General features: G+C 29.8%; 1 protein-coding gene across 1 annotated transcript; it reads right to left on the bottom strand.

The window, feature by feature from the left end:
- Positions 1 to 6,772: 6,772 nt before the first annotated feature.
- LOC105196424 (putative fatty acyl-CoA reductase CG8306) lies at positions 6,773 to 25,232 on the bottom strand. Its single transcript, XM_039458133.1, has 7 exons — positions 24,899 to 25,232; positions 12,329 to 12,580; positions 11,937 to 12,186; positions 11,372 to 11,564; positions 11,044 to 11,283; positions 8,446 to 8,703; positions 6,773 to 7,937 (listed from the first exon to the last, which is right to left on the bottom strand). The coding sequence occupies exons 1-7, from the start codon at positions 25,088 to 25,090 to the stop codon at positions 7,799 to 7,801; spliced, it is 1,524 nt and encodes a 507-aa protein (XP_039314067.1). The 5' UTR covers positions 25,091 to 25,232; the 3' UTR covers positions 6,773 to 7,798.
- Positions 25,233 to 26,730: the final 1,498 nt, after the last annotated feature.

Here is a 26,730-nt window from a genome sequence, read left to right as displayed (position 1 = left end):
CAATATTACATATATAATGTAAAAAATAATGCGTATTTTGTAGATTTAATAGGTGCCTTAAAATTGTAATAAATTGGAATGAATGTTTAGATAAAGCTGTTCAAAAAATGCAACGATACGAGCGTTCGGACTTTCTGTTTGAGAAATGGAGCGCGCGCACTAAAGAAGTAGCAATGAAAAGTGGAAAAATTGCTTGGAAAAGTCTTGTTCCATGTTGTAGGAATTATCAAGACGGACTGAATGCAGATTCGCCGTCGATGACGGCTTTATCTTTATTACATGGCATTTACGTACGGTCGTCTCCGAGCATTTCTTGACTTCGACTTCATCCAGTGCCAGCGTCCGGTAGATGAAGGTCTGAGGGCGGGTTTTTTTTAAGTTCTCGCGTTCTGTCGTACTTCCCGCTCAGGTAGATGCAGTGATGGAACCAAATGGATTCACTGTCTCCTCTGCCTTGGTCTGATGCCGCAATTATTTTTTTTCATTCACGTAACAAATTTACATATTTCACGACAATCTCCCGAAATCCACAGGTGGGATTCGAGTTCACCGCAATGCTCTGCTAATCGTATATTTATTGTTTCACGAACGGAAATAAGTAATTTGGATTTTATCCGAAATTCGTTACATTGTTATATGATGCGAACGTAAAAGAAACATTGAACCATCTCGGAATTTCTCAATGATTCTCTTCACCTTGCAGCGTATTTGAGACCCGAGTGATTGAGTTTCATTCATCATTTCGCCATTATTTTCGCTGGAGAAAGTTTTTAATTTTTATAAAATTTGAATTCTTGGATTTATATATAACGAGCCAATGATGTTTATCTTCATATTTTTGTAAACAACTATTTTTAGAATATTTCTTTTTGGAAGTGTTCTTATAAACATCTCTTTGAAACGACTAAATTGTTATTATTTCAAAGTTACTTTATAATGGCGTATTTAGAGTTGTCAAAGGCATTATATATTTTTTAAAAATATTTATTCATTATCAATTATTGATCTTGAGAATTTTAAAATGCATTTACAATCAAATTGAAATTTGTCGAAAGACAAATTCAATTCAACAGAGAGAAATTTATTTTCTAAAAATATGTACAAATATATCAAATATACAATATATAATTGTAAGTAATGAGTTATACAGATTCGTAACTGTTCTATCCATTTAACAACTGAACTTCTTGTTTTTATTTTCAAATTTTTCGAAAAATGATATGAAAATTTATTATGAATGATATTCATGTGTGTATATATAATAGATAATATTAATTTTATACATAATAATACAGGTATCTCTCTTTCTACAATTACCTCGATTTACGAATTTTCATACTGGTGTGTTATAGACGAAAAACGAACCATAGATTGTAATAAAGCTAATTAGGCTCATTGTTAATTCTGAATTAAATATTACTTTTATAATTTCAAATATTATATTAAGAGTAATATTTTTAAGAAGAAATAATATTAAACGATAATAATTTGCACTAATGCATATAAGTGGAATCACACGAAGTAAGTACAAAATCGTCAACAATGGTCAAGGCTGGCTCCTGGTGCATAATGTTATTTTACACGTATTCTTAAATACATTTTCAGTTTTTATGAAAACAGTGCTGTGTTTTAATTATTTGTTCAGTTGAAATTAAATCTATGTTTAAATATTAATTTTATAATAGCAAATACTAGTGTATTAATCATCATAATAGTTATTATTACACGTTACTAACAAAACACGTTATTAACAAAAAGTCACTGAAATAACTGACATTTTTCTGAAATATTATTGACATTGTTATCTTATTCTAAATAGAATAAAAAAATAATTTTAAGTGCTTTAAATTTACAATACTACCAAAGTAGTTTTTAAGTTTATTATAGATAGAATTGCAAATAAATATCTTAATAAAAATTATATATAAGCTATACAAAGATGCGAAGTTGTTATTTTACCGTTACTTTATTGTTACTTTTATATTTTAATAATAACAATTTGGTAATGATGTACAATTTTTCATAGCGGTAATGGTAACGCCAGGGGAACAGTTACTATTGACAAGCAATTCGTTGTTACTACGCGTTACACGTTGAGAAAAGTAACTTATTAGGTGAATCGTCACTTAACGAATTGATTGTCAAAAGTGATTATTCCAACCCTGACTTTACTATTACTGTTATGGAAAATGTTAATGTCATTACCAATTTTAGTCAAAAATTATAAAAAACTAACAGTAATGAGTAACAGTATTACTTATTTGTTACTTCCCATCTTTAAAAATATAAATACATAGTATTCTTATTCTATGTTTTTATTTACTGCAATTTGATTAATATAATAAATATAAATATATAATTTCCGAAATATTTAATAAAAGACATGTATATATAAGATGTTATAAGATTAAATGTTATATAAGACAATAATATTTTACCTGCGTAGCATTGTTGCGTAGCATTTATTACTACTATATAAACTTAGTATACACCGAGGAGCAGAACATTTTTTGCTCATTAAATCGATAAAAGCAATAAAGCAAATTTTTTACTTGGGTATGTACACATACCTATGAAAAAATTTACCCAATTTGTAAATTTCATAGAGTCCAATTTGAAAATTTACTTCATGCGTAGATTTTCATATTACAAGATTTTAGAAACACTTCTGTTGCAAAATTTTATATGACATTTTATTATTGAGGTCCCTAACGATTCTGCGTCGTAACCAAGCTTATAGCATTACAGGTCTTACGTATATTGGCATTACCTATAATGCCTAATCTCTTTGACATCTCTTCTGTTGCTCATTTTTTATTTTTTCAGATTTACGTTATCTAACCTACGTTACCTAAGTTTTTTTTTAACTTATTACGTGTATTTACGTAACATTATATAAATTTAAGATCGTAATAAGTTAAAAGTGATGTAAATTTTTTTATATTTGTGCATATCTTGATTTTATTCATGAAAAATTTATAATTGTAAATTTTGATTTTAAAATTATAAACTTATCCTGGACAATGGCGCATGTACAAATAATGCATACAGTAGCACATGTTCATGCAAGATAAATTAATTTGGGCCATGTTATTGTCGTTAAATGTTGAAATCAAATATCAAACGATATTAATACACTACTCAAAGAAAAATAGGGAACACTTTTCAGACACCAAAAATTAGGCTATTTTCAAATGACTGTAACTCGGTGAAAAATCATCGTAGATAAAAAATAAAAAAAGCATTTTGAAGCTTGAAGATCGTGCTTTAACGTTCTACCAGCAGATTTTCAAAATTCTTTTAACTTCCTTGTCTTATGCAGTAAAAAAGCACACCCTGTTTTGTTCCTTAAAATTTTGTATTTTTGACACTTTGCAGCTCGACCAACAAATTTTTTTCGAATAATTCAAGTAAAGCTTCATAAACTACAACATTTTGCCTACAAAATGCTTTATTTAAAATTTCTTTACGATTTTTTTTAATCGAGTTACGCAACTTTGAAGCTAAACCTGCATTTTTTACAAATGCTATCCGTACTCCGTGAAAAATCATCGTAGACAAAAAATTAAAAAACCATTTTAAAGCTCGAAGTTTCAGCTTTAACATGTTATCAATAATTTTCAAAAATTTTTTCAATTTCTTAGTACTATGCCCCAAAAAAGATACACTGTTTTTTCCTTGAAATTACGTATTTTTAATAGCCTGTAGCTCAATAAAAATTTTTTCTCGACAAATCCAATGCAAGTGCCATAAAGTATGACATTTTGTCTACAAAATGCTTTTTTAAAATTTTTTCTACGATTTTTTTTGACCAAGTTACAAGACTTCGAAGAAACACATTTTTTACAGTACATTTTTTGAAAAATGACGTCTACCGCCGACATTAGCATTACCCAATGTGTACCACGTGGAGGTTGCTGGTCGGATTTTTGCACATCGTGTGTGTGTGTGTGTGTGTGTGTGTGTGTGTGTGTGTGTGTGTGTGGGAATATTCTATTTTCTTGTGGAATGTACGAATAATATCTATAATATGCTCAGAAGCACGCAAATCATTAAGAATCATTAAAACGTAAATAACGAAAATGATAACGAGAATAAAGGTGCAATCTCACAGCGTCGGCGCATGGCTTGGCGAGCTTCTACGCGGTAATTTGTATTGTTCTATATAACAATAAAATTGGGGATAACACTTTATATAACAAATATTTTGTGATATTTATATCATAATTACTTGTATCTATTGTTTTTTATGTAATATAAATTTGCAAATGGTGCATATTATTTACATATCAAATATGTGATGCTTCAACATATAGGATTTAAACGTTGAAAATATGTTGGATTAAATTTAAGATATTTATTTATAAGTAAATATATACCATTTGGGTTGGTTATTACTAACATTATCATAGTACAATATAATAAAGTTCTGAAATGCAATTGGCACCTTTCTTCGTTGAAAAGTTATACATGAAATGTACAATCGATATTAAATTATCGTTATTTATAGAAGGTATATTATCAACGCAAGTAAAATCAGTTAGATGCAAAAATAAAAACTATAACTCCATATGGATGATAATTTTTCTTATCAAAGTAATATGACTATAATTGTAACTATTTTAGAAGAACTTTAAGTAAAATTTCACGATGTTGAATTAAAAATAAAATAGTTGTTAGCTGCATATGATAATAATTTTTGATTATTCCTCAAACATTTAATAACTCTAGTGAAATTTTTTCTAAAATTCCGTATCGAAAGTAACAAACTGACATTATTTGTCATCAATTGACATTGTTAAAGTGATGTTGTCAAAGCTGTTCTTTTGACATGAAAGTGACGATAAATAACCTTCAATTTGTTGAGATATAATTTTTTAAACTTTCTATATAATTTTATAACATATTTTAGAAAATTTCTAAGATTTTTTTATATGAATTGAAATACTTTTCAGAATTTTTGAGAATCTCTCCCAGAGTTCTTTAAGTAAATTCTAAATTATTCTAAGATTTTTTATTTTATAATATACGAAGAAAACTCTTGTAAGAGTAGATTTTTTTACGTTTTTTTTCCAAAGAGTGTTTTACCCCCCAAACATGAGATTCCACTCATATAAAAAAATATGGGTCTCTTTAATTTTCGTATTTAGCATATTTCAAAGAGAATCAAACCGGCGCCGGACACCTGTGATAGTTCCCTTGTAAGACGAAATCTGTTGACTATATATCTCATTACTAGAAATCGAGTAGAATTTGCAGCTCGTTTTTTGCCTACGTACACCGATTCTGCTCGATTTCTGTTGGCAATCAGTTGACATGTTAGCAGGCTTTGTCGACAGATCCTGAGCTTAATGCGGGCACAGATGTATTTACCCTTACTATCTGATTCAGTTCACTACCAATCTGTGCGCAGTTTGCTATCAAGGAACGATTATACACCTTGCAATAAATTGAAAAGTATTGAATATATATTTTCTTCACTATGTACATTGAAATTGATTGAAAGTAATTAATGTAATGTTTAATAATGCAGTAATTACATAGAACAAGATATATATTATTTTAAAACATATATTTGAATTAGATAAAAAAGCAAATAAAACTGCATGGCAATTCTATATCTGCCTCTGCAAGTAATGAATTTACTTCTTCTATCACAACGTTTATAATCTTTTGTTTATAAATGAAACAGTATTTCTATATTCATTTTAATCAGGAATATTGCTATTCAATACTATTATATTTTAATGTTTACATACTCTTTAAACTCTTTAGAGTGGAATTTCATCCAAAAAAGTGGAATCCCACTCTAAAAGTGTGAAAATTCTGCCACTCTTTATCAAGACTGGCAGGATTTTCACACTTTTAGAGTGGGATTCCATTCCAACGAATTTGGAGAATATTTTCATCATAACTTTCTTTTTATTGAAACAAAAACGTGCGTATTTATAATTTTAAATTGTATGGTATTCATGGCTTGGAAATATATGTCGAGAATACATTTTAACTCAAGTGAAGTGAAATGGAACTATTATAAAACTATTTTGAAATTACATTACAATACATCACTTTACAATTATATTAGAATCTTCACTGGAGCGTTTTATGATCGCCTTATAACATAATTAATATTTAAGAGATTTCGACAGTGTACTGAATACAATGATAATATAATAAAAATTTGATTTTAGAAAGGACCTCGCACAATCCTTATAGAAAATGGCCCTCTGTTAAATTGACTGCAATTGAAATATGTTGTTCTCAACGTCCCAAACAAAAGTTTCAATGAGTACAACTCTCTAAGTCCAGTACTTTTCTGTCCAGAGACGTTTGAAGTAATTGCATCATGCTTTTTGGAAACCAAATATATATGAATATATTTACATATATGCATTTATATGCGCGCGCACGCACGTACGCACGCACATACGAGCATACGTGTTAGAGCGGTATAATGAAGTTTCCAGTAAATATATAGTATATAAACATCAAAACCGAAGCGAAGTAAGAGATAGAAACGTCAAACATTAGTACTGAGTTCAGTATATAACGGATCTAAGAATCATCATGACGTTTCTCTGTTTGTTATAAAGTCGAATTGTATTTTCTGCAACATATTTACTATTTCTCAACTTATCTCGTTCGAAATGCTTGCATATTTTATAGATCAGATTTATCAACTTAATGGTAAAAATAAAAAAATATAGAATATCTTTCTCTCTCTCTCTGATCCTCAGTAACAGAACATATAAGAAACTGACACTGTCATTAATTATAAACTCATTAGATTTTTATTAACATTCTATTTGTGTAATAAAATTGTAATAAACTTGTGTAATAAAATCTTGCAAATAATGAAGTGTTTGAATATTATCCATACCCATTACCTATTACATTAAAAATTCAAAAATACACTAAAAAATTTATAAGGTATTTAGATATGGTTAATATATAAACGTTAACCCTAAAAAATCAAATAAAATAAAATACACGATAATCCTGATATAAAAAATTTGACACTAATATTTGAAATCTTTTAAAGATTTTTATTGTTATTATTCAATAAATTGTAAATAGATGTTTGCAACTAATCATTTTCACTAAACTCAAAGTAAATATTTATAATAGTAAAAATTACAGATATTAATACTAATATTAATAGTAACTTTAAATGTAAAGACACGAAGTGTGTTCCCTTGCTTCATCATGGATCAATTAAAGGTATAATTATATGAGGGTGTATGTATGTATTACAATTATTTTATATTTACACACATACACGCAAGTAAATCAACGTTTTGTATTATTAATATTCTATACTTTTTCAACTAAAGTAAAAATTGTGTCATCTCTACACTGCAAAACATATCCGCTCTAAATATGATAGAAAAAAGTGACGATCGATAATTCCACTTTAATTTCACACTTATAAAGTGGAAAAGAGTCACTTTTATCCATCATATTTAGAGCGGATATATTTTGCATTGTAGAGTACTTCAAAATCTAGTTTGCATTCTAATTGTGAATATTCAAATCGTAAGTACATATTCGGATTTTTCAATATGGATTTCAATTCTTTAAAGTTAAAAAAGTATCTTATGTTTCCATTAAGACATAAAAAGTTTAGAAGTATGACATTATATAGGTATATATACGTATACTTTTGTGCATACATATTTACGTATAAAAATCAATTTTCTGTATAAATATTCTATGTACGAATATAAGAAAAGCATTCAAAAATATTACATTACATTTACAAATTATCAAATTGACAGACTTAAATATAGTATTATATTTATATTTGATTGAAAAGCAAGTATGTTATTGGAACAATTAAGCCAGTTTTTGTCCATGTTGTGGCAAATAAAACTTTAACTAGCCACCAGATCAAACCCAACAGAGTAGCTTGTAAGCCCAAATGAGCGATCATAAGTCTGGAATATAAATACAATTGTCAGTGACAATTAATAGCGCAAGCACACAAAATAATTTAATGTTTGATCCGAAAATTAAGACATAATATTCTTACGTATTTTGAATTCATAGGATAGCGTAAAAGATGTTCAGATACATTTTTACACGTACAACTACTTACAAGCATGTAAATATGCAGGGAAATAATGGATCCTCTAATAATTCGTTATTAGTACTTTGTATAAAGAATTCAAATATGCAATACAGACATTTTTAATCTACCAGCTTGCATATTACAAATTAGGTGGTAAATGGCTTTCAAAATACTACAAAAATGACCTATTTTTGGTCAATAAAAAAAATTGACAGAACAATTTAGATATCGTATTCGGTTGCAAAGCGTCAAAACACATAAGAATACCGTAGCCTAAACGCCTAAACGAATTAAACATTAATTTTTATTGTGTGCCTGTATAATCATTAATGTTGACTAAGAAATCATATGCTCGACAAATACATTATACTTACATTTTATCTTTGGAACGTGCTTTTGGTAAAGATTTCGGAGATTCGTTATGAAGATACATTCTGACACCTTGTACCAAATCTATAAAGTAGTCTTTCCAGACTAACGGTCTAATGTCAAGTGTAAATAATTTTTGATCTTCTGGTGATAATGATTCATGCAACTGCAGAAAACGCGGATTATTAAATTTCCATTCTTGAAAGATAAATTTTTCAAGGCGTCCCAACGAATTGTTAATATTTGTATGCAGACGAACTAGACTAAAAAAAAAAATCAAAAATACACATTTAAAAGGAATTTCATAACAAATTGGTACATACAGGATGTCTATAAAGTCTTTTCTCACCGTCTATACTTCGAAAACGATTTAAAATAATGAAAAAACGTAGAATATGGGTTCAATCATTTCAAAGACCTGTTTTAGCCTTCAACTTCCAAAAAGGTAGCTACTGGAAAAGGTCAAACATATCTCAGAAAAAAAATTTTTTTTAACATTTCTCTGCAAATTTTTCTGTAAATTTCTCTGCATATTTCTCCGCTGTTTCGAGCAGTACCGCGTATTGCTCAAAAATCTTCTGTTTTTCTTATATTTTTCTACAAATAGGTTTTGCAGAGAAAATGCAAAGAAATTTCTTTAAAAATATCTCTGTACTTTTTCCTTTCTTTCTTTACTTTTTATACTGTGATTGCACTAAAAAAATTGCCATTACTTTCCTCTTAATTTCTTTCCAGATAGATCTTGTAAAAAAAATACTGAGAAATTGCTTAACAATATTCTCTACAAATTCTGCGAAAATTTGTGTTTGTTTGTTTTGTCTTTAATTTCTTTTCAATTTTTCTGCAAATAGATTTAACAGAAAGTGCATAGAAATGCTTCTTCCAATTTCTCTACAATATTGCCTACAAAGAGGGTCATTAAAATTGGCCCATTTCTTGGACCTCGAATTTCAAACTTTTCTTTATGCTAAATAGTACTATATAATGGAACATTAATCCCAGAAACATTTGAAGATGAGCATAAACGCGGTTCCGGAGATATAAAGGGTTGAAAGTGATGATTTCTCATAACACAGGGCGCCGTTTTTACATTTTTTTTCTGTTGTTTAAATAAAAGTTACCATTTCCCACTGTATTTTTGCGCGCTGAACACGAATCTGGTAAGCAAATTGCTCTATCACGTCAGATTTCTTAGAAAAATGTCAAAAATGATCATTTTCACCTCATCATTAAAAAAAAATCTATTTCTATCTATCTAAAATGTATATATATATATATATATATATATATATATATATATATATATATATATATATATAGGAAAACTAAGGTCATATTTCAATTCAGGATAAAAATCCATAAGAAACAATGTTTAAATTTATATATATATATATATATATATATATATATATAAATTTAAACATTGTTTCTTATGGATTTTTATCCTGAATTGAAATATGACCTTAGTTTTCCTCTAGTATGAAAACTCCCCGAGATAGATAGAGTTGAAGTGACACCGCCTTTCACGGATCGAGATGCTTTTCTACTGAGAGTTTTCATGTCTCTCACTATGCAGGGTTGTTTAATGAATCGTGATAGATACATTGCATATTTCAGGATTAGGTATTTGTATCTCATAATATTGAGCAAATCCAAGGAACCATACAATTGTCATTACTTGACTGCAACAACCTGCAGTCCGAGCACTACTTTGACAAGTACAATAGTACTCACGAATAGAATCTCGTCCAGTTTTTGCTTTATCTATCAAAATAAAAATGTAGTGGTACTGACCACCACAATAACGAGATTTCATATGCGGCTTAATCAATGTAGGTTCTTCAACTGAGATGTTATACTTCTCATAGTTCAAAACTGCTGACGGATGCTTCATATTTCAATCCAGGATAAAAATCCAAAAGAAACAATATTTCACTCCGTTATATATATTTTTTAGATAGATAGAAATAGATTTTTTTTAATGATGAGGTAAAAATAATCATTTTTGACACTTTTCTAAGAAATCTGACGTGATAGAGCAATTTGCTTACAAGATTCGTGTCCAGCGCGCAAAAATACAATGGGAAATGGTCATTTTTATTCAAACAACAGAAAAAAAAATCTAAAAACAGCGCCCTGTGTTATGAGAAACCATCACTTTCAACCCTTTATATCTCCGGAACCGCGCTTATGCTCATCTTCAAAATTTTCTGGGATTAATGTTTCATTATATAATATTATTTAGCATAAAGAAAAGTTTGAAATTCGAGGTCCAAGAAATGGGTCAAAAAACAAGTCTTTTTACTGACCCTTTTTATCACCCTTGTCACTGACTCTCACATTTTTTTTTACAATTTTGTCTGCAGTTTCTCGTCGATTTCTCTGCTAATATAATTTATAGAGAAATTTTTCTGATATTTTTTATAGACTGCTTTTGCAAAAAAATAACATAAAAACAACAGAAAAACCATAAAATATCCCAGTTAAAATTATTTTTATTTGGGATATTTTATGGTTTTTCATAATTTTGAATCATTTACGAAATATAGACGATGGAACAGACTTTAGACACTTTATATTTTACGTGAAATATTGAACCTTACATAGGACGGCCTCCGCATAATCGGGTAATCGCATCCAAAATGTAAGCAGGAATGAAGTGAACAAAAATGGCGGAGATTTTAAATAAAAAGAGCGACGGTAAAAACTTGAGATACGGATACCAAACGGCGCTGCGTAACGGATACTTGTGTAAATAGTTGTTTATATTATTTTCTACATATTCCCATTTGAAAGGTTGGCACGTGCTAGATGTGCAATGGTACACCTGTAATCCTTTATCGCTAAAATTACAGATAAGTAAATTTAAATATTATAATTCAAAGTAAGCGCATGTTTTCTATAAAGTAAAATTTCTCTTTCCAGAATTACCTGCTACGGTCGATATTATAGGCCGCAACAATTATACTGTTAACTACTATATCTACTGGAATATAATCATAAACGAGATTCTTTGCAACTGGCAATCTTCTCACAATGCCCTTACTGGCACCTAATAAGAAGCCTTGTGGTCCGTTTTTTGATATCGTCCATCCTGGAACTGGCTCTTTCCATGATCCTATTACTAAATATTAAGACTGGATAAGTTAATCTATTTTCTAAACTAAATTAAAGGTTTTATAAAATGTAGTCACTTTAAAAATTACATAAACAAAAAACTCATTTAAAAGTTGTATTAATATTAAATTAACAAAGTTAAATTAAAAGTTAATTTTGAAATTAATTAATTTTTATATTACATTAGATTGTGATTTTTAAAAATTGGATTACTCTAAATAACAAAATAATTACAATATGGATCATCAAATAAATTTAATACTTTATATATAAAAATGTAGTTTTTTATTTGGTAATTTTTTTCTCTCTTATGTAAATTTAATTGTATCACACATTATATATGTATGTATATGTATATATAATAAAAACTTGAATTTACTCATCGAGGGACGAATAATAGTTGTTGGAAGGCCTCCGTTTACTACTTCGTGTTCCGCCAAATGTTTGGTGAACGTGTAAGGATTCGGATGATCTTTTAATATTTCTGGCGTTTTGGCAATTAAGGCAGCATCGTCCAGTGTGTCAACCAGCTTGAGAAACGAATTTACATCCGCCGGCGCGGGATACACTATCTCATCGACGTCGTGCAACACTGAATTAACATACGCACTGGAAACATGAACAAGCGCCTAAAAACATTAAATAAAAGAAATCGTCAAGGCAAATATAAACGTCAATAAACATGCTCTATTTGCGGAAAACGCAGAAAGAGTATGCAATATGAATTTTAATTCTATTTGTGAAAAACTCTTTCTTCAAAAACCGGTTTACCTTGAAATTTTTTATCTCTTGACAGAGCTGAACGAGCCTGCGGGTTCCTAACAAATTAATGTTTGTAGTAGTTTTTAGATCGGCTTCGAAGTCCAATGTAGCGGCTGAATGGAAAACAACTTCTATTGTATTTATTAGGGTCGCTCGATCCTGTGAAGACAATCCCAAATTTTCTTCCCCGACGTCTCCGGCAACTGCGATTAGCTTTTTGAATAAATCAGTTTGCTTCTCTTCCTTCATTCTGTTAAAGACCTGTATGAAAGAGAGTTATAATCCAATAAGTAAACTCTGCGATATGCCGATAAATTGGTAGCAAACTTGATCAGAAATTGTTAGCAAATTGACGTCAAATGAGTTCGTAACTTCAAGTTTTGCTCTGACAGAATCTGCCAACATAATTTAACAGCAAATTAATGATAGAGCAAACTCTGCTGAGAACAGAAAGTTCTACTCCTACTTTCTGCTGCCAATCTACGGAACTAAATCTATTCTTTTTAACTGAATCCCTTGCATCGTTTATCTATTCTCTAATGAAGAGGAAAAAGAGAATAATTGAAGACGTAGAAAATTTAATCGAAAAGAATAAACTTTACATAACAAATGTATCAAAAGATACGTATATTATTTTTGTTGCAGAAACTTTCCTTCTTGTTTTCATCAAATTTTAAACACATATACTTATTTCATTTTAAGTACAGCGAATGTACACTAGTTTAGCAATAAAAAACGAATCTTCGAGGCCTTATAAGAATTCTACTGCAGTTCAGAGCAGCAATAAAAAGTTTGAAATAATCAAACGTGTGTCTAAGCAAAATTGGGCAAATTTGCGATTATGCTGTCAACTTGTCGCATTTTATTTATCTTCAATAAATTTACTGACATTGAGGCAACACACAGGTATCAATATATAATGCAGCAACGATGCAACAATGTGTATGTACTGCCAACAGTTTATCAGCAAGACAAAGTTATTCTTGCGTATATTCAAATGTCAATATTAACAAATATTTGTGCAAAAAAAAAACAAATCCAACTCAAAGAGAAGAGAATTAATGTAAGTCTCATTAATATGATCGGTTTTTGCCTTTAGTCATTTAAATGTATAAGTATAATTACATTAAAAAATATTACAATATAATTTCAGATAATAGTTATCGTTCCAGAATTACTTTTCTGCCGAACGAAGCCATCAGCACAGCAAGTAATGTGTTTATCTATATACATTTTACAAATATATATATATATATATATATATATATATATATATGTGTAAATGTATATTGTAAAATGTATATAGATTCTGTGAATATTTATTAAAAATATTCGAATATTCTATAGAATGTACGAAAAATGTACTTAAATATGAATAGTATGTTAGATATTTAAACAGTAAAACTATATAAATATTTTATAATCATACATAGAATATTTTATACGTATATTTTCATACGGAACATTTTACAAATACTCTATAAAATTATGAGTAATTTTTTGTTATATATATATATATCAAATATATATATATATATATATATATGTATAACATGTATCTATATAATTTTAACATGTATCTATATACATTTAAATATATATATATATATATATATATATATATATATATATATATATTAGGAGTACAAATTGAAAACCGCCGTTTTCCAGTAGATGGCGACAGCGGTAAATGCTGGCATCAAACGTTAGATCAAAAATTTTAAATGTAAGGTTGGGCATCTGGCAACAATTCCTTATCATTGCAGTTGTGAATTTTTATCGGCATTATATATTTTTTTGTGATCGAAAATGTCGAAATTTGTGCCCAATAAGCGTCATTTGCGGGAAGTTTTGCTTTTTGCCTTCAATTCGAAAAAATCTGCGGCTGAGGCGCGTCGAATGATTGTAAAAACTTATGGTGAGGCTTCCATTAGTGAAAGAACGTGTCGAGAATGGTTCCAACACTTCAAAAGTAGTGATTTCGGCGTAGAAGACAAGGAGCGTTCCGGACAGGTGAAAAAGTTTGAAGACGCACAATTGGAAACATTACTGAATGAAGATTCATCTCAAACGCAACAGGAGCTTGCAGATTCATTGAGCGTGACTCAACAAGCTATTTCACATCGTTTGAAAACCATGGGAATGATCCAAAAGCATGGATACTGGGTGCTATACGAATTAAAGCCGAGAGACGTCGAACGGCGTTTTTTCGCGTGCGAACAGCTGCTCCAACGGCAAAAACGGAAGGGTTTTCTGCATCGTATTGTAATCGGCGATAAAAAGTGGATCCATTATGATAATCCAAAGCGAAAAAAATCGTGGGGCTACCGCGGCCATGCATCAACATCGACGGCCAAGCCAAACATCCATGGCTCGAAGCTCATGCTGTGTATTTGGTGGGACCAGCTCGGCGTGATTTATTATGAGCTGTTGCAACCGGGTGAAACCATCACAGGAGCTCGCTACCGAACACAACTAATGCGTTTGAGCCGAGCATTGCAGGAAAAACGGCCACAATACGAACAAAGATACGAAAAAGTGATGTTGCTGCACGACAACGCTCGGTCACATGTTGCTCAGGTCGTTAAAACTTATCTGGAAACATTGAAATGGGACGTCTTACCTCATCCGCCATATTCTCCTGACATCGCCTCTTCAGATTACCATTTGTTCCGATCAATGGCGCATGACCTGGCTGAGCAGCACTTCCATTATTACGAAGAGGCCAAAAACTGGGTCGATTCGTGGATCGCCACAAAAGACGAGCAGTTTTTTCGACGCGGGATTCGTATGCTGCCCGAAAGGTGGGAGAAAGTAGTGGCGATGGACAATACTTTCAAGAATAAGTATATAACCATTTTTCAACAATCAATCCTCAAATTTTGACAAAAAACGGCGGTTTTCAATTTGTACTTCTAATATATATATATATATATATATATATATATATATAACAAAAAATTACTCATAATTTTATAGAGTATTTGTAAAATGTTCCGTATGAAAATATACGTATAAAATATTCTATGTATGATTATAGAATATTTATAGTTTTACTGTTTAAATATCTAACATACTATTCATATTTAAGTACATTTTTCGTACATTCTATAGAATATTCGAATATTTTTAATAAATATTCACAGAATATTAATATAATATTTACATGTTATTTGGAAATTATTTGATAAAATAAAATGATATTACAATTGGTAATATTTCAGAAAAATTGAAAATTTTTTTCAGTGACCTTTCAGATATTTTTCTGCAAGATTTCAAATGCAAGAATCGTGAACATTTTGCTATCCCAGAGACATCTCAGAAATATTTCGCCTTTATGAAATGTTTCACTTTTTAGTTAAAATATTTTTGAGACATTTCTAAATTTTCGATGCTGTATGTATATGAGTAAAACATATGTTTGTACTTCTTTTTAGAAAAAAATAAAATGTAGCATAATTTAAATGCCTGTGAAATTACGAGAAACTTCCATGAATAAAAATCAGTTGAACACGATCTATGATGGAATCTTAAGGATTAATAATATTATGATTTATAGAAGCAAAATCTTTGTACATCTAACTAATACACGTTCATTGAAAAAATTGTTAATTTGACTAAATTCTTCAATTTGATTAAATTTTTTTAGTTTACATATTTATGTTAAATATATAAACGTTTAAGGGGGAAGGTTATGCAATGGATAAAAAAATCAAAATTTTTTTGCATAATTTAATATTTGAATCCATCAAGAATATGTCTCTGGAGTTTTAGAACAAAATTCGAAGAATTAACGTAGCTTTCAGTTTCATTGTCGGCCTTAAGGTTAATAGCCGAGTGTTGAGCTGTATTGATACCTTTGTAAACCTTTTGGGCTAATATTCATAGTTGATTCTTATTTGAAGACCGTCTTAAGTAATGCCTTAATATCCTCATATGGTTCTCTGATTGCTTGATAACATATTAAGATTGTACTTAACACAATCTTAAATATGAGACTTGACTATGAATATTGGCCTTAGGAATTGAACAGTTGGCATGTTTTTTTGTGTATATACTCTACAGAGGTGTTATATTCTATAGTGGCACACGCAGAATGTAAATAAAAATTTTAATTCAATAGCATGGCGTTTGGCTCTTGCCCTATAAACGCTGCAATATTATTTAATATTAAATTATATTCTTGAAACATTAATTAATATTAATAAAAAGTAGTTATATGTTGATTCATGATAATATTATATGAATATTATATAAAGAGTAAATAATACTATTTACTTTAATATTTTAAATTATCAGGAGTATTATAACTCTTAAATATAATAATTATAAAATTTATGAATATTTTATGCATAATAATTCACATTAATTTTTAATCGAAATAATATTCGTAGAACATTTTTATAATATTCCACGAATATTGAAAGAATGTATTACGAATATTATATAAAAACGAACATAACATTCATACAATATTCTTATAATATTAAAATAATATTAAAAATATTGAATAATTCTTGGAACATTATTTTAATTTTTAATAATATTCGTATATTCTAGAAATATTTTAACGCTTATAGGGTAATCTTTTAACCCTTTTAAAGATACTGTTTCAGTCGTGGGGCTTTTGTACATACTAATATTTCACAAACAATACATTTCTGCTTATTATTATCAATAGAATAAAGTCAACATACTTAGACGTAGTATCTTTATGTCTACCTTATATTCTAATGTACTTTTTGAATTATTCATGTTAAATAATTAGCTCAACAATAAACAATAAACATAAGTACTTAAATACAGTGTTGAAAGATCTGTAGACAATATAATATGACAAGCTGTATGTATGTGAGTAAAACATATATTTGTACTTCTTTTTAGAAAAAAATAAAATGTAGCATAATTTAAATGCCTGTAAAATTGCGAGAAACTTCCATGGATAAAATTCAATGAGAGAGAACGTGATAGAAAGCATTATACAGAGACGGAGACTTTTTTTGGCATGCAGTTCTTCATTCAAACGGGAAAGAAATGAGTGGTTTCAATAATACATAAATATCTTTTTTTATTGGATATGTTATAACGTGTAACATGGGCACCCCAATCAAATACTGTTTTTGTCAAATCATTTAAAATTTTTTAAAATTTATTAAAAATTAAAATATTTTTTTAAATACTCCGAATTCTCTCTCTCTCTCCCTCTCTCTCTCTGGGTGTGGAATTTCACACTCACAGGAGCTTTGGGTATGGAAAATTCTATACCCTCCGTAAGAAAGTCTCCGTTTATGGCATTATATAAGAAAAGTTTGCGCGAAGATTTCACTAATTTCGTCGTATATTTACATAGTTGTCCGACGACTTTATTCAAAACAAAATTCGTAATAAATTAAGAATGGATGTAAACAAATTAGTTTTTTTTGTAGAATGCTAGTAGTAAACATAAATCAGATGTATGTGATTGGTAAAAATTTTTAATTTTATTATTATTTTTCTCATTACTTTAAAAATTAATACCAAATATAATAATATTTATATCTCTTTAGTTTCTATTCTAAAATTTATGTTCTAGAAAATTGTAATTTACATATGTATATATTAATTTGAATTTTAAAAAGATTTTTTAAAATTTAAATTTAAATTAAATTTAAATAAAAAAAAATCGAGATGAAACGTTCGTACCAATCGAATGGAAGTTGTTTAATAAACACGGAAGATTTACTACTGCGCACCAACAACCGCGTTGTGACTCATTAGCCCTGCTTTTTAAATTATTATTGAAAAGATTTTATTATAAGATGTCTGTCAATAATAACAGTAGTATTGATTTATTTTATGAATAATTTATTAATTACAGTAAAAATGTTTTTTTTGTATAAAACATGTAAATGTATTTTAGTATTTAATAGTCATTTCTTTAGCTTTTGCCAGTTCATGGGATAAAGTCCGGAACGGTAGAATCCGGAATTTATCATGGTTTTTTCCATTCACTGAACTTTCCCTGCCAATCCTGTTGCCGAAGCTCACCGATTTATTTCAGTAACTGATTCTACTTCATCAGTTAAAACGTGTCAGTACTAATGGGCCGTTATTTCGTTATGTGTTACTGAGTAATCGTTATTGAAAAATAACTTCAATAATATTAAATTTGAAAAATAACGGTTATCGGACTAAACAGTTATTTTTAACCTTTAGACGGCCGGAAAATCTAAATATAGACGCTTTGGAATAATTCACTTAAACACTCAAAAACATGCACAGAAGGTTCGAAACACCCCCTCCCCCTTCCACCCACTCCTCCCCCTCCCGCTCTTCTCCCACCACCTACTCCCATCCCCTCCTCCCCCACACGAGTTGCGTTCCCATCAGAGGAATCCGAAACCTCTGTTACTAACCGTTTTGTAACCGTCACAATCGGCTTGCCGGGACAACCGCTGCTGTTTCCGTACTTTGATTTCTAATACAGGTTTTGAAGAATGGTCGTATCGTCCTCGTAATTCTGGAAACGGGAAATAATAAAGAAGAAGAATAAGAGTCCAAAACCGACCGACCGGTGGACATTTTCACCATTGAAAAATCGCAAATAAGCTAATTATTCAAAATCTAATTTTGCAATAATAATGGACGCTGAATCTGTAGCCTGGAGTAGTGGCGAATCAGAATCAAATGAATCTGATGATGAACGAGATATGATTGGTGCATCTGAAGATATAAATACTGATTTACCCTATGATATCGATAAAGAATATCCTGATATATTTTACGACAGTTCATTTTATCCTTCTATAAAAGATTTTACGGGTCTATCCGGTATTTGCGATAGTATTCTTGTTCAAGGTGATACTCCATTAAACTATTTTGAAATTTTCTTCAATTCGACTCTTGTAGAAATTATAACAATGGAAACTAACCTTTATCAGGAGCAAAATCCTGAACCCTTGCGTTCAAAAATGAAATCCTGAAAACCAATAACAGTAGATGAATTACGAATTTTCTTGGGACTTACAATCAATATGGGACATGTTCAAAAAGGCATTCTTAAAAATTACTTGAGTACAGATCCTTTGTTAGCCACTCCATTTTTTGGGAATATCATGCCCCGAAATAGATATGAACAAATTTTGCGATATTTGCATTTTTCAAACAACGAAGAAATAGTGGATCATCCTTTGAAAAAAATAAAACCTATAATTGACGATCTAAAAAATAAGTTCTCTAATAGTATAAAACCAGGGAAAAATCTTTGCATTGACAAAAGTTTGGTTTTACGGAAAGGGAGGCTAAAGTTCAAACAATATTTACCATTGAAATGGAACCGTTTCGGTATCAAACTGTTTAAACTTGTTGATTGCGAGACTGGATTTTTGATGGATTTCATTGTATATACAGGCTCAAATACCGATTACAAAAAGTTTGGTTTGGGTATTTCTGGTGACATTGTAGCTCATTTCCTAAAGTCATATTTTGGCAAAGGTCACGTTATCTATATAGATAATTGGTACTCATCTCCACAGCTGGCTGAATTTCTACACGACCGTGATACAGGAATGTGTGGAACTGTAAGAAAGAATAGAAAAGGAATGCCAAATCTAAAAAATAAACTAAATAGAGGTGAAATACAGATTGGTCACAATGACGTCTGGTTAGTCATGAAATGGATAGATAAGAAAGAAGTATACATGATTACGTCAGTCCATGAAGTCAAATTTTGTTTTACTGGTAAAAAGCATTGGACTGGAGAAAAAATCATAAAACCAGTTTGTATTCATGAATATAATCAAAACATGGGAGGTATCGACAATATTGATAGGCGACTATCTCTGACAGAAATCATCAGGAAATCAACGAAATGGTACCAAAATTTTTTTTTCCACTTAGTTGATTTGGCTTTAACAAATGCCTATGTACTATATAAAGTAAGCACAAAAGAGAACATTTCTTTCCATGAATTTCGTTTACAGGTGGTCAGAAAATTACTCAAACTTGACCCTAATATGAACATTCATATTCAATTTACTCCAGTAATCTACGACTAACTGGACGTCATTTTCTTCATCAAATTCAAAACGAAAACTCGACGAAAGTATTACAGCGTCAATATGTGCTCTGTGCAATGAATAAAATAAAACGATGTTCTACTTATGAATGCAATAGTTGTCACGAAGCTTTATGTATTACACCTTTTTTTGAGATTTATCATACGAGATCCAAACTATCATAGAAGTCCGAACAAATTCGTCAACAGTAAAACTTAAAAACAAAAAAAAAAAAAAACAAAAAAACCAATAAAAACAACAACAAAAAAAAATAACAAAAACAAATAAAAACAGAAAATAGAGCCACACTGTCTCTCTACGTCCCCGGCTCTGGATAATGCTAAAGGAGAGTCGTACCACATATTTATAAACCTCATGCAATTTTGGGCATAAGGATCGAATATTATTAAAAACTGACTTTGCTATCGTATTCAGCGATCCCAAAAACCTATAAAAACGACCTCTTTAGCCAAATTTAAATTTTGAACTTTTTTCTTACTGTTAGAGGCCGGAAAGTCTAAATATAGACTCTACGGAAGACTCCTTATTATATAGGTTGTATCGAAGATATAAGTACAATATTTCGTGAATTTTCTAAGGAAATTATAATAGGTCCAATGCCGGCCGTTTAAAGGTTAATAAATTACAATTTTACAAGCATAATAAGCTTCGATATTACATTTGTCGTACAATAAATTTTTTAAACATGTCGATTCATTGTAGAATAAAAAAATTCTCGAGTCTTTAGAAAGATTCTATTCTGCAGCCAATTAACACTCAAATATAAGTGTGTAGTGTAAATATCCTTATTAAGGCGGGCATAGTTAAAATCTCAATAAAAATTTTATTATTATTATATACCATAGAATTTAGCAATTTCTTTCTGTATTTCATGTTAAATTTTATTTTATTTATTATATATATTATTATTTTCATATTTAAAAAAAGTTTAAATTACATAATTTTGTTTATATATTTTTAAAATAAAATATGTACTAAAAAAATAAAAATTTCAAAAATAATATTTGTCTTTTCCCTCAATTACAATATTTTATCTTAATTATATTAACCCTTAAACACACCGATCCTGTAAAATACGGAAACACATTTTTGGGTCTGGGAGACTTTTTCAACTTTGAGAAGCTATAATTTTGATTACAATCAATATTTTTCTACGATTTTTTTTAAAACAAAAGTTTAAAATCTCAGGAGTGTGACTGCATAATTGCCGACAAATAATTTATTGTGAAGTTATAAAAGCAAAACCATTAAGCAAAAATGAGAAATTGGTCAAAAATCCACTTTTCCTTCAAAAAATCATATCTTCGCAACAACAAACGTTTAAGGACTTTCAAATACGACGTTTTAAAGCTAAAGAGTCACACGTTCAAAATAAAATTTGGCAAAGTCATTTCTTTTAAAAAGTATAATTATGTAACATGGAGAATATGAAGTATTTTTGGGCATTTAAAAATCCACTTAAAAAAAAAAATCATCTTTGCAACAAAAAACTTTAAAGAACTTTTTAATACGGCGTTTTAAAGCTAAAGATTCATACTTTCAAAAAAAGATTATATTATTGTCACTTCTATTAAAAAATGTACTTATGTAACAAAGCGAATATGAGGAATTTTTTATTAAATCGTGTCTAAAATTGAAAATTGATGTGTTCCATGATATATTTCGGAAAAACTCTTTTTTCTACAACATTTTATAGTATTCCAACTTTAGACAGAGTAACATCTGCAAATCGACCTGTTCGAACGTAGGGTAAATGCACCTATTATCGTGGCCTGCCCTACTACCGTGGTTTTTGAAAAATAAATGATAGCTCGTTAAAAAAACAGTACCCATAGAAAAAAATTATTTCACATTTAATCTAATCAATAGTAAAATAAATTAAAATTAAATAAAGATGGAAATATGAACACATTTAATAAATAAATAAAATTTACCCACAAAATTAGAGGTGCAATGCGTATGTTGTTGGTATTAACGCGTTTCAGTGAAAGTGCGAATGACTTGGCACATAAGTATTTAGTTCACTATCATTCTATCATTTTTTCACGCTATGCGCGTGATATACAGCTTTTGATATTATAAATTACAAATTTACTCGATACACACATAATTCTTGATAACTGTCAAAACGCGATCTCCATGATGACAGTAGCTCACGAAGTAAGCACAGCTTGAGAACCAATCAGCATTACGGAATGGATTTTTTTCATCAACGGTATTTAGGACACGGTAATTGGTAAATCCGTGGAAACGGGTACACGATAATTCGTACATGACCACGGTAACAAGCGCATTCCATTATTATTAATTTTAATATTAATAAAATTGCATTTTGTTAAAAATAGATGGATTTATATATTCTTTTAGTTCTTTTATAAACGTTAAAAAAAAAGTTTAAATTTTTTATTTATTTTTTTTTATGATGCATTAAAGTTGGGTTTTTCAGAAAACGTCACGATAATAGGTGCACTTACCCTATTTTGTCCAGTTTTTTTATGTAAAATACTCACAAAAAAAGTTTCACTTACACACTATATGGGTCGCATTGACCCTAACAAAACTTTGCTGCCATACCGTTCGAATTCTAGTTGACCAAAAAAGTTGATCAGCTATATCAATTGAAAAAGGAGATTTCAAACTTTTTTTTATGTCTTGGTCCGAACCTCCTATCTCATTCCGTCTTCACATAGCAAGCGTTCAAAACTTCATATAGGGTCTCTCAGACCCACTTACGTGTTTAAGGGTTAATATTCCTTTTAGTCTAAAATTGATCTTAATTAATATAACAGATAATTAGTTAAGATTTTCTAACATAGGAAAATTATTGTAAATTATAATGTGGTTAAATATTAGTAATCATTTAACCAAATAACTGTTGAAATAACCGGTTATTTTGAAATAACAGTAACAGTTATAAACCGAATAGCACAAATAACTGTTTAGCTCATTACTAGTGAGTATTGGTATCGACGATTCAAATGTGATTTTGATTTGAAAGACAAACAATGTTCAAGTCAACCAAAAAAATTCGAAGATGTTGAATTGTAAACATTATTGAATAAAAACTTAGTTTTTTATTTAAAAACGCAAATAAAAAAGGCGAATTATTTGAATTGGCTATTTAAAATTGTTTAAATATTTGCATTTTATTGCTTTCTCGTCACAAAAAAAACAGTTTTTATATCAAATTGTAACTGGCGATGAAAAATAGATCTACTATGATAATCTTCAGTGTGTCTAAAAATCGTGTTAAATCCAAGTCAACTGTTGACATCGGTTTGCAACATCCACAACAGAAGTTCGGTCGACAGCACATTTGCTGACTAGCATTTTCAAACATATGATGAAATATCTAAAAAAAAATCTCAATGAATAGATTCGACGAATGCTTCGACGGACAAATATTTTTTTCTTTTTTATGGTGGGATCCACTTATTGCTAAAAAAGTTGGAAAAAGTTGTAGCTAGTGGTTGCAAATACTTTAAATAAAATATAGTTTAACGTCTCTCTAAAATAAACGTGTTCTTTGCAAAAAAATTCTTCAAAATTAACCAAAACACATATATATTGTAAAAACTTTTTAAATCTTTAGTTAGATAATAAAATATATTACAAGTTTCAAAAAGATTGATTCAATATATTTTTTACAATAAATTCTCAAATAATGGTGAATTTTTAGCTGTTTACCTTATGGCCTTCCCTGCAATTATCAAATCCCATTAGCTTTACTTTCACATACAAGCATATTGGATAAAGAAACATTTTTTTTTTTGTTATAAGAAGATGAATGGTAAACACGGATTAGATTTATATTAATAATTAATAAATTTTTAACTCTATAACGTTTTCCTCATTTTTAAAAATTAATAAAATTTAGTGCATTTATAAGTTATAAGTTTTTGTTTTAACGATATATTTCACATATTAATTTGAATAAAAAGATTTTGTTATAAGGTTTCATTACTATTAATTAATTTTTTCTTTAAACTACAGTGATCACTACAGTGACTCACAAATTAAAGCAAAAAATATATATTTGCATAAAGTCATCATTAAAGTATATCATTATGTTTTAGTATTGGATGTTAATTATTTTAGTTTTTATCAACTTATTCCATTGGATAAAGTCCAGGATAAAGTCTCAACAAAAACTGGAATTTACTACCCATTGAATTTTTTCGATCAATCTTGATACAAATACTGTTCTAGTTGCTATCTGTCAATTATAATTGAACAGATTCCTGTCTATTGACTACACTGGTACACTGTTAGCATACATTGCTAGCATTTTGCTACCTGGAAAGCTGTTATTTGATCTTTGATCATCAATCTGTTATCATATTCTGTTGAAAAACTGCAGTATTTCTATGTTCTATCAAGAGCGTTTGCATTATTACGTAGCCTTTCTGCCGACAAGATTTCGTCACAAATTTTGTAGAGTTCATTCTCGACAGACTCGACTGTCTGGGAATGTAGGAGAACCGTTCGTATTCGACGAGGCATTTATCTATGTGCCACTTACCGAGTTTTTTGTTAATTCCTCCAATCTCTCCGCGATCTGCTTTCCTTTCTTCGGCCGTATAAGCAGGTAAATGCTCTTGACGCCGGGGCAGCTTCGCAGGAGTTTCTCTATCAGGCACACTCCGACGAAACCGGTGCCACCGGTGATGAATATGCTTTTGCCATTGTAGAAATCTGTTATGTGCGATGCCATCGTTAACTTGTTGTTTCTCGTTAACGATTAACAAGCGTAGTACAGGACGACGCCGTTGACGAATGACGACAGGAATTAGACACTCGCAGAGGAAGAGCAGCGTATGGAACCTCGAGCAGCGGGACGGTACGAGCGATACAAGCAACAGGAAAATCGGTTGGCTGGTTGGTTACGCATCAACTGCTCCGCACCAGCCACGACTCCGACAACGAACGATTCCAGCCGACGTACCAACGTGCCAACGTGCCAGTTGCCACCGGCCACGCCGGCAATGCCCCTCCCATGCTGCACTCTGCGATTCTGCACCTGCGCGTCCCGCGCATGCAACGGAAAAATCACTAATCTTCATGTCGGATTTTGATCAAGCGCCGACTAGTTTAATTAAATTCAAGTAATTTTGTTGATTTATTTTGTTAATGTAGATGTAGAACTACAGTGATTTTTTATTGTTTAGCATGTGGAAAAGAGGTTAGGTTAGAAATAATAAATGTCCCTATCACACAATATTCCTAGAATGTTGTATGTACGCGCGACCCAACAAATAAAAATAAATTCAAATAAATTGAAAGTTGCAGTGTACTTTAATTTACCCGAGTTTCGAAATATTTTTCAACTTATATTGTGAATTGAAATGCGCTATTCATCATGAATGCGGACGTATATTGGCCTAGTTTACATCGTGCACTTGATACGCGTATTAAGCATTATATTCGTATCAAATTCGTACTAAATTTTTAGTACTCACGATGTAAATGATGCCGGATCAAATTGGTACGAACGTATCAAGCAAGAGTATCGTACCAAATGATACAAATGACGATGTAAACACTGAAACATATTTTGTAGCGGATTAGGCCTATTAAATATAACCTTAATTGACCGGTCTTATGATAAGTAATCTTATTTGGTCTCTCTGAAACGATAACATATTAAAAAATGTCGTGTAAGAAACGTTAGTACGTTCGATGTAAACGAGCCTGTATTAAAGCATTCGTGCGCATCAAATTTAATACGAGTACCAAAGTTTTAACGATGTAAACTAGGTCATTGTACTGTACTCGTGTTCAACTCATATAATTTTTTTATTCTAAATGGATTCAAAAAATTAGAAGCGCGAATTCAAAATCGAATTAATTTCTTAAATGAAATGAATTCATTTCAATTCATTTTCATTTGCTAGGTTGTTTATGGAATTTGTATATTTTTATGTTATACACATTTCTTGTTACACATACAAAATAATTTTTCCATATTAGACTGCAATGCTCTATCACAAAATTTCGTAGAGACAATTCATATAACAATATTTCTATAACAATAATATTAGAATAATCATTAGAATAATCATTCAAAAATATTTGCATAGAAAAAAACCATTATAAGATACAGAATTAGAATATTTATTTAAATATTGGCTTAGGAAGAGCTAATACACGAAAAGAACAATTTTTCAAACTGTAGCATCCAAAAATTTAGCTAAATATTAGGCCAGCAAATAATTTTTTATTGAGCCGTCAAAGTATGTAAGATTTCCATGCCATCATGATAATGTTGCTGCAAATAATTTTAACATTATAACAACCAAATTAAACATCCAATACAATTTTTTTAAATAATTTAACATAATTATTTTCAGATCT

Source organism: Solenopsis invicta, chromosome 15 (genome assembly GCF_016802725.1).
Source record: "Solenopsis invicta isolate M01_SB chromosome 15, UNIL_Sinv_3.0, whole genome shotgun sequence".
In the NCBI taxonomy this organism is placed as follows: Eukaryota; Metazoa; Arthropoda; class Insecta; order Hymenoptera; family Formicidae; genus Solenopsis; species Solenopsis invicta.
This window is presented reverse-complemented; position numbering and strand designations above follow the sequence as displayed.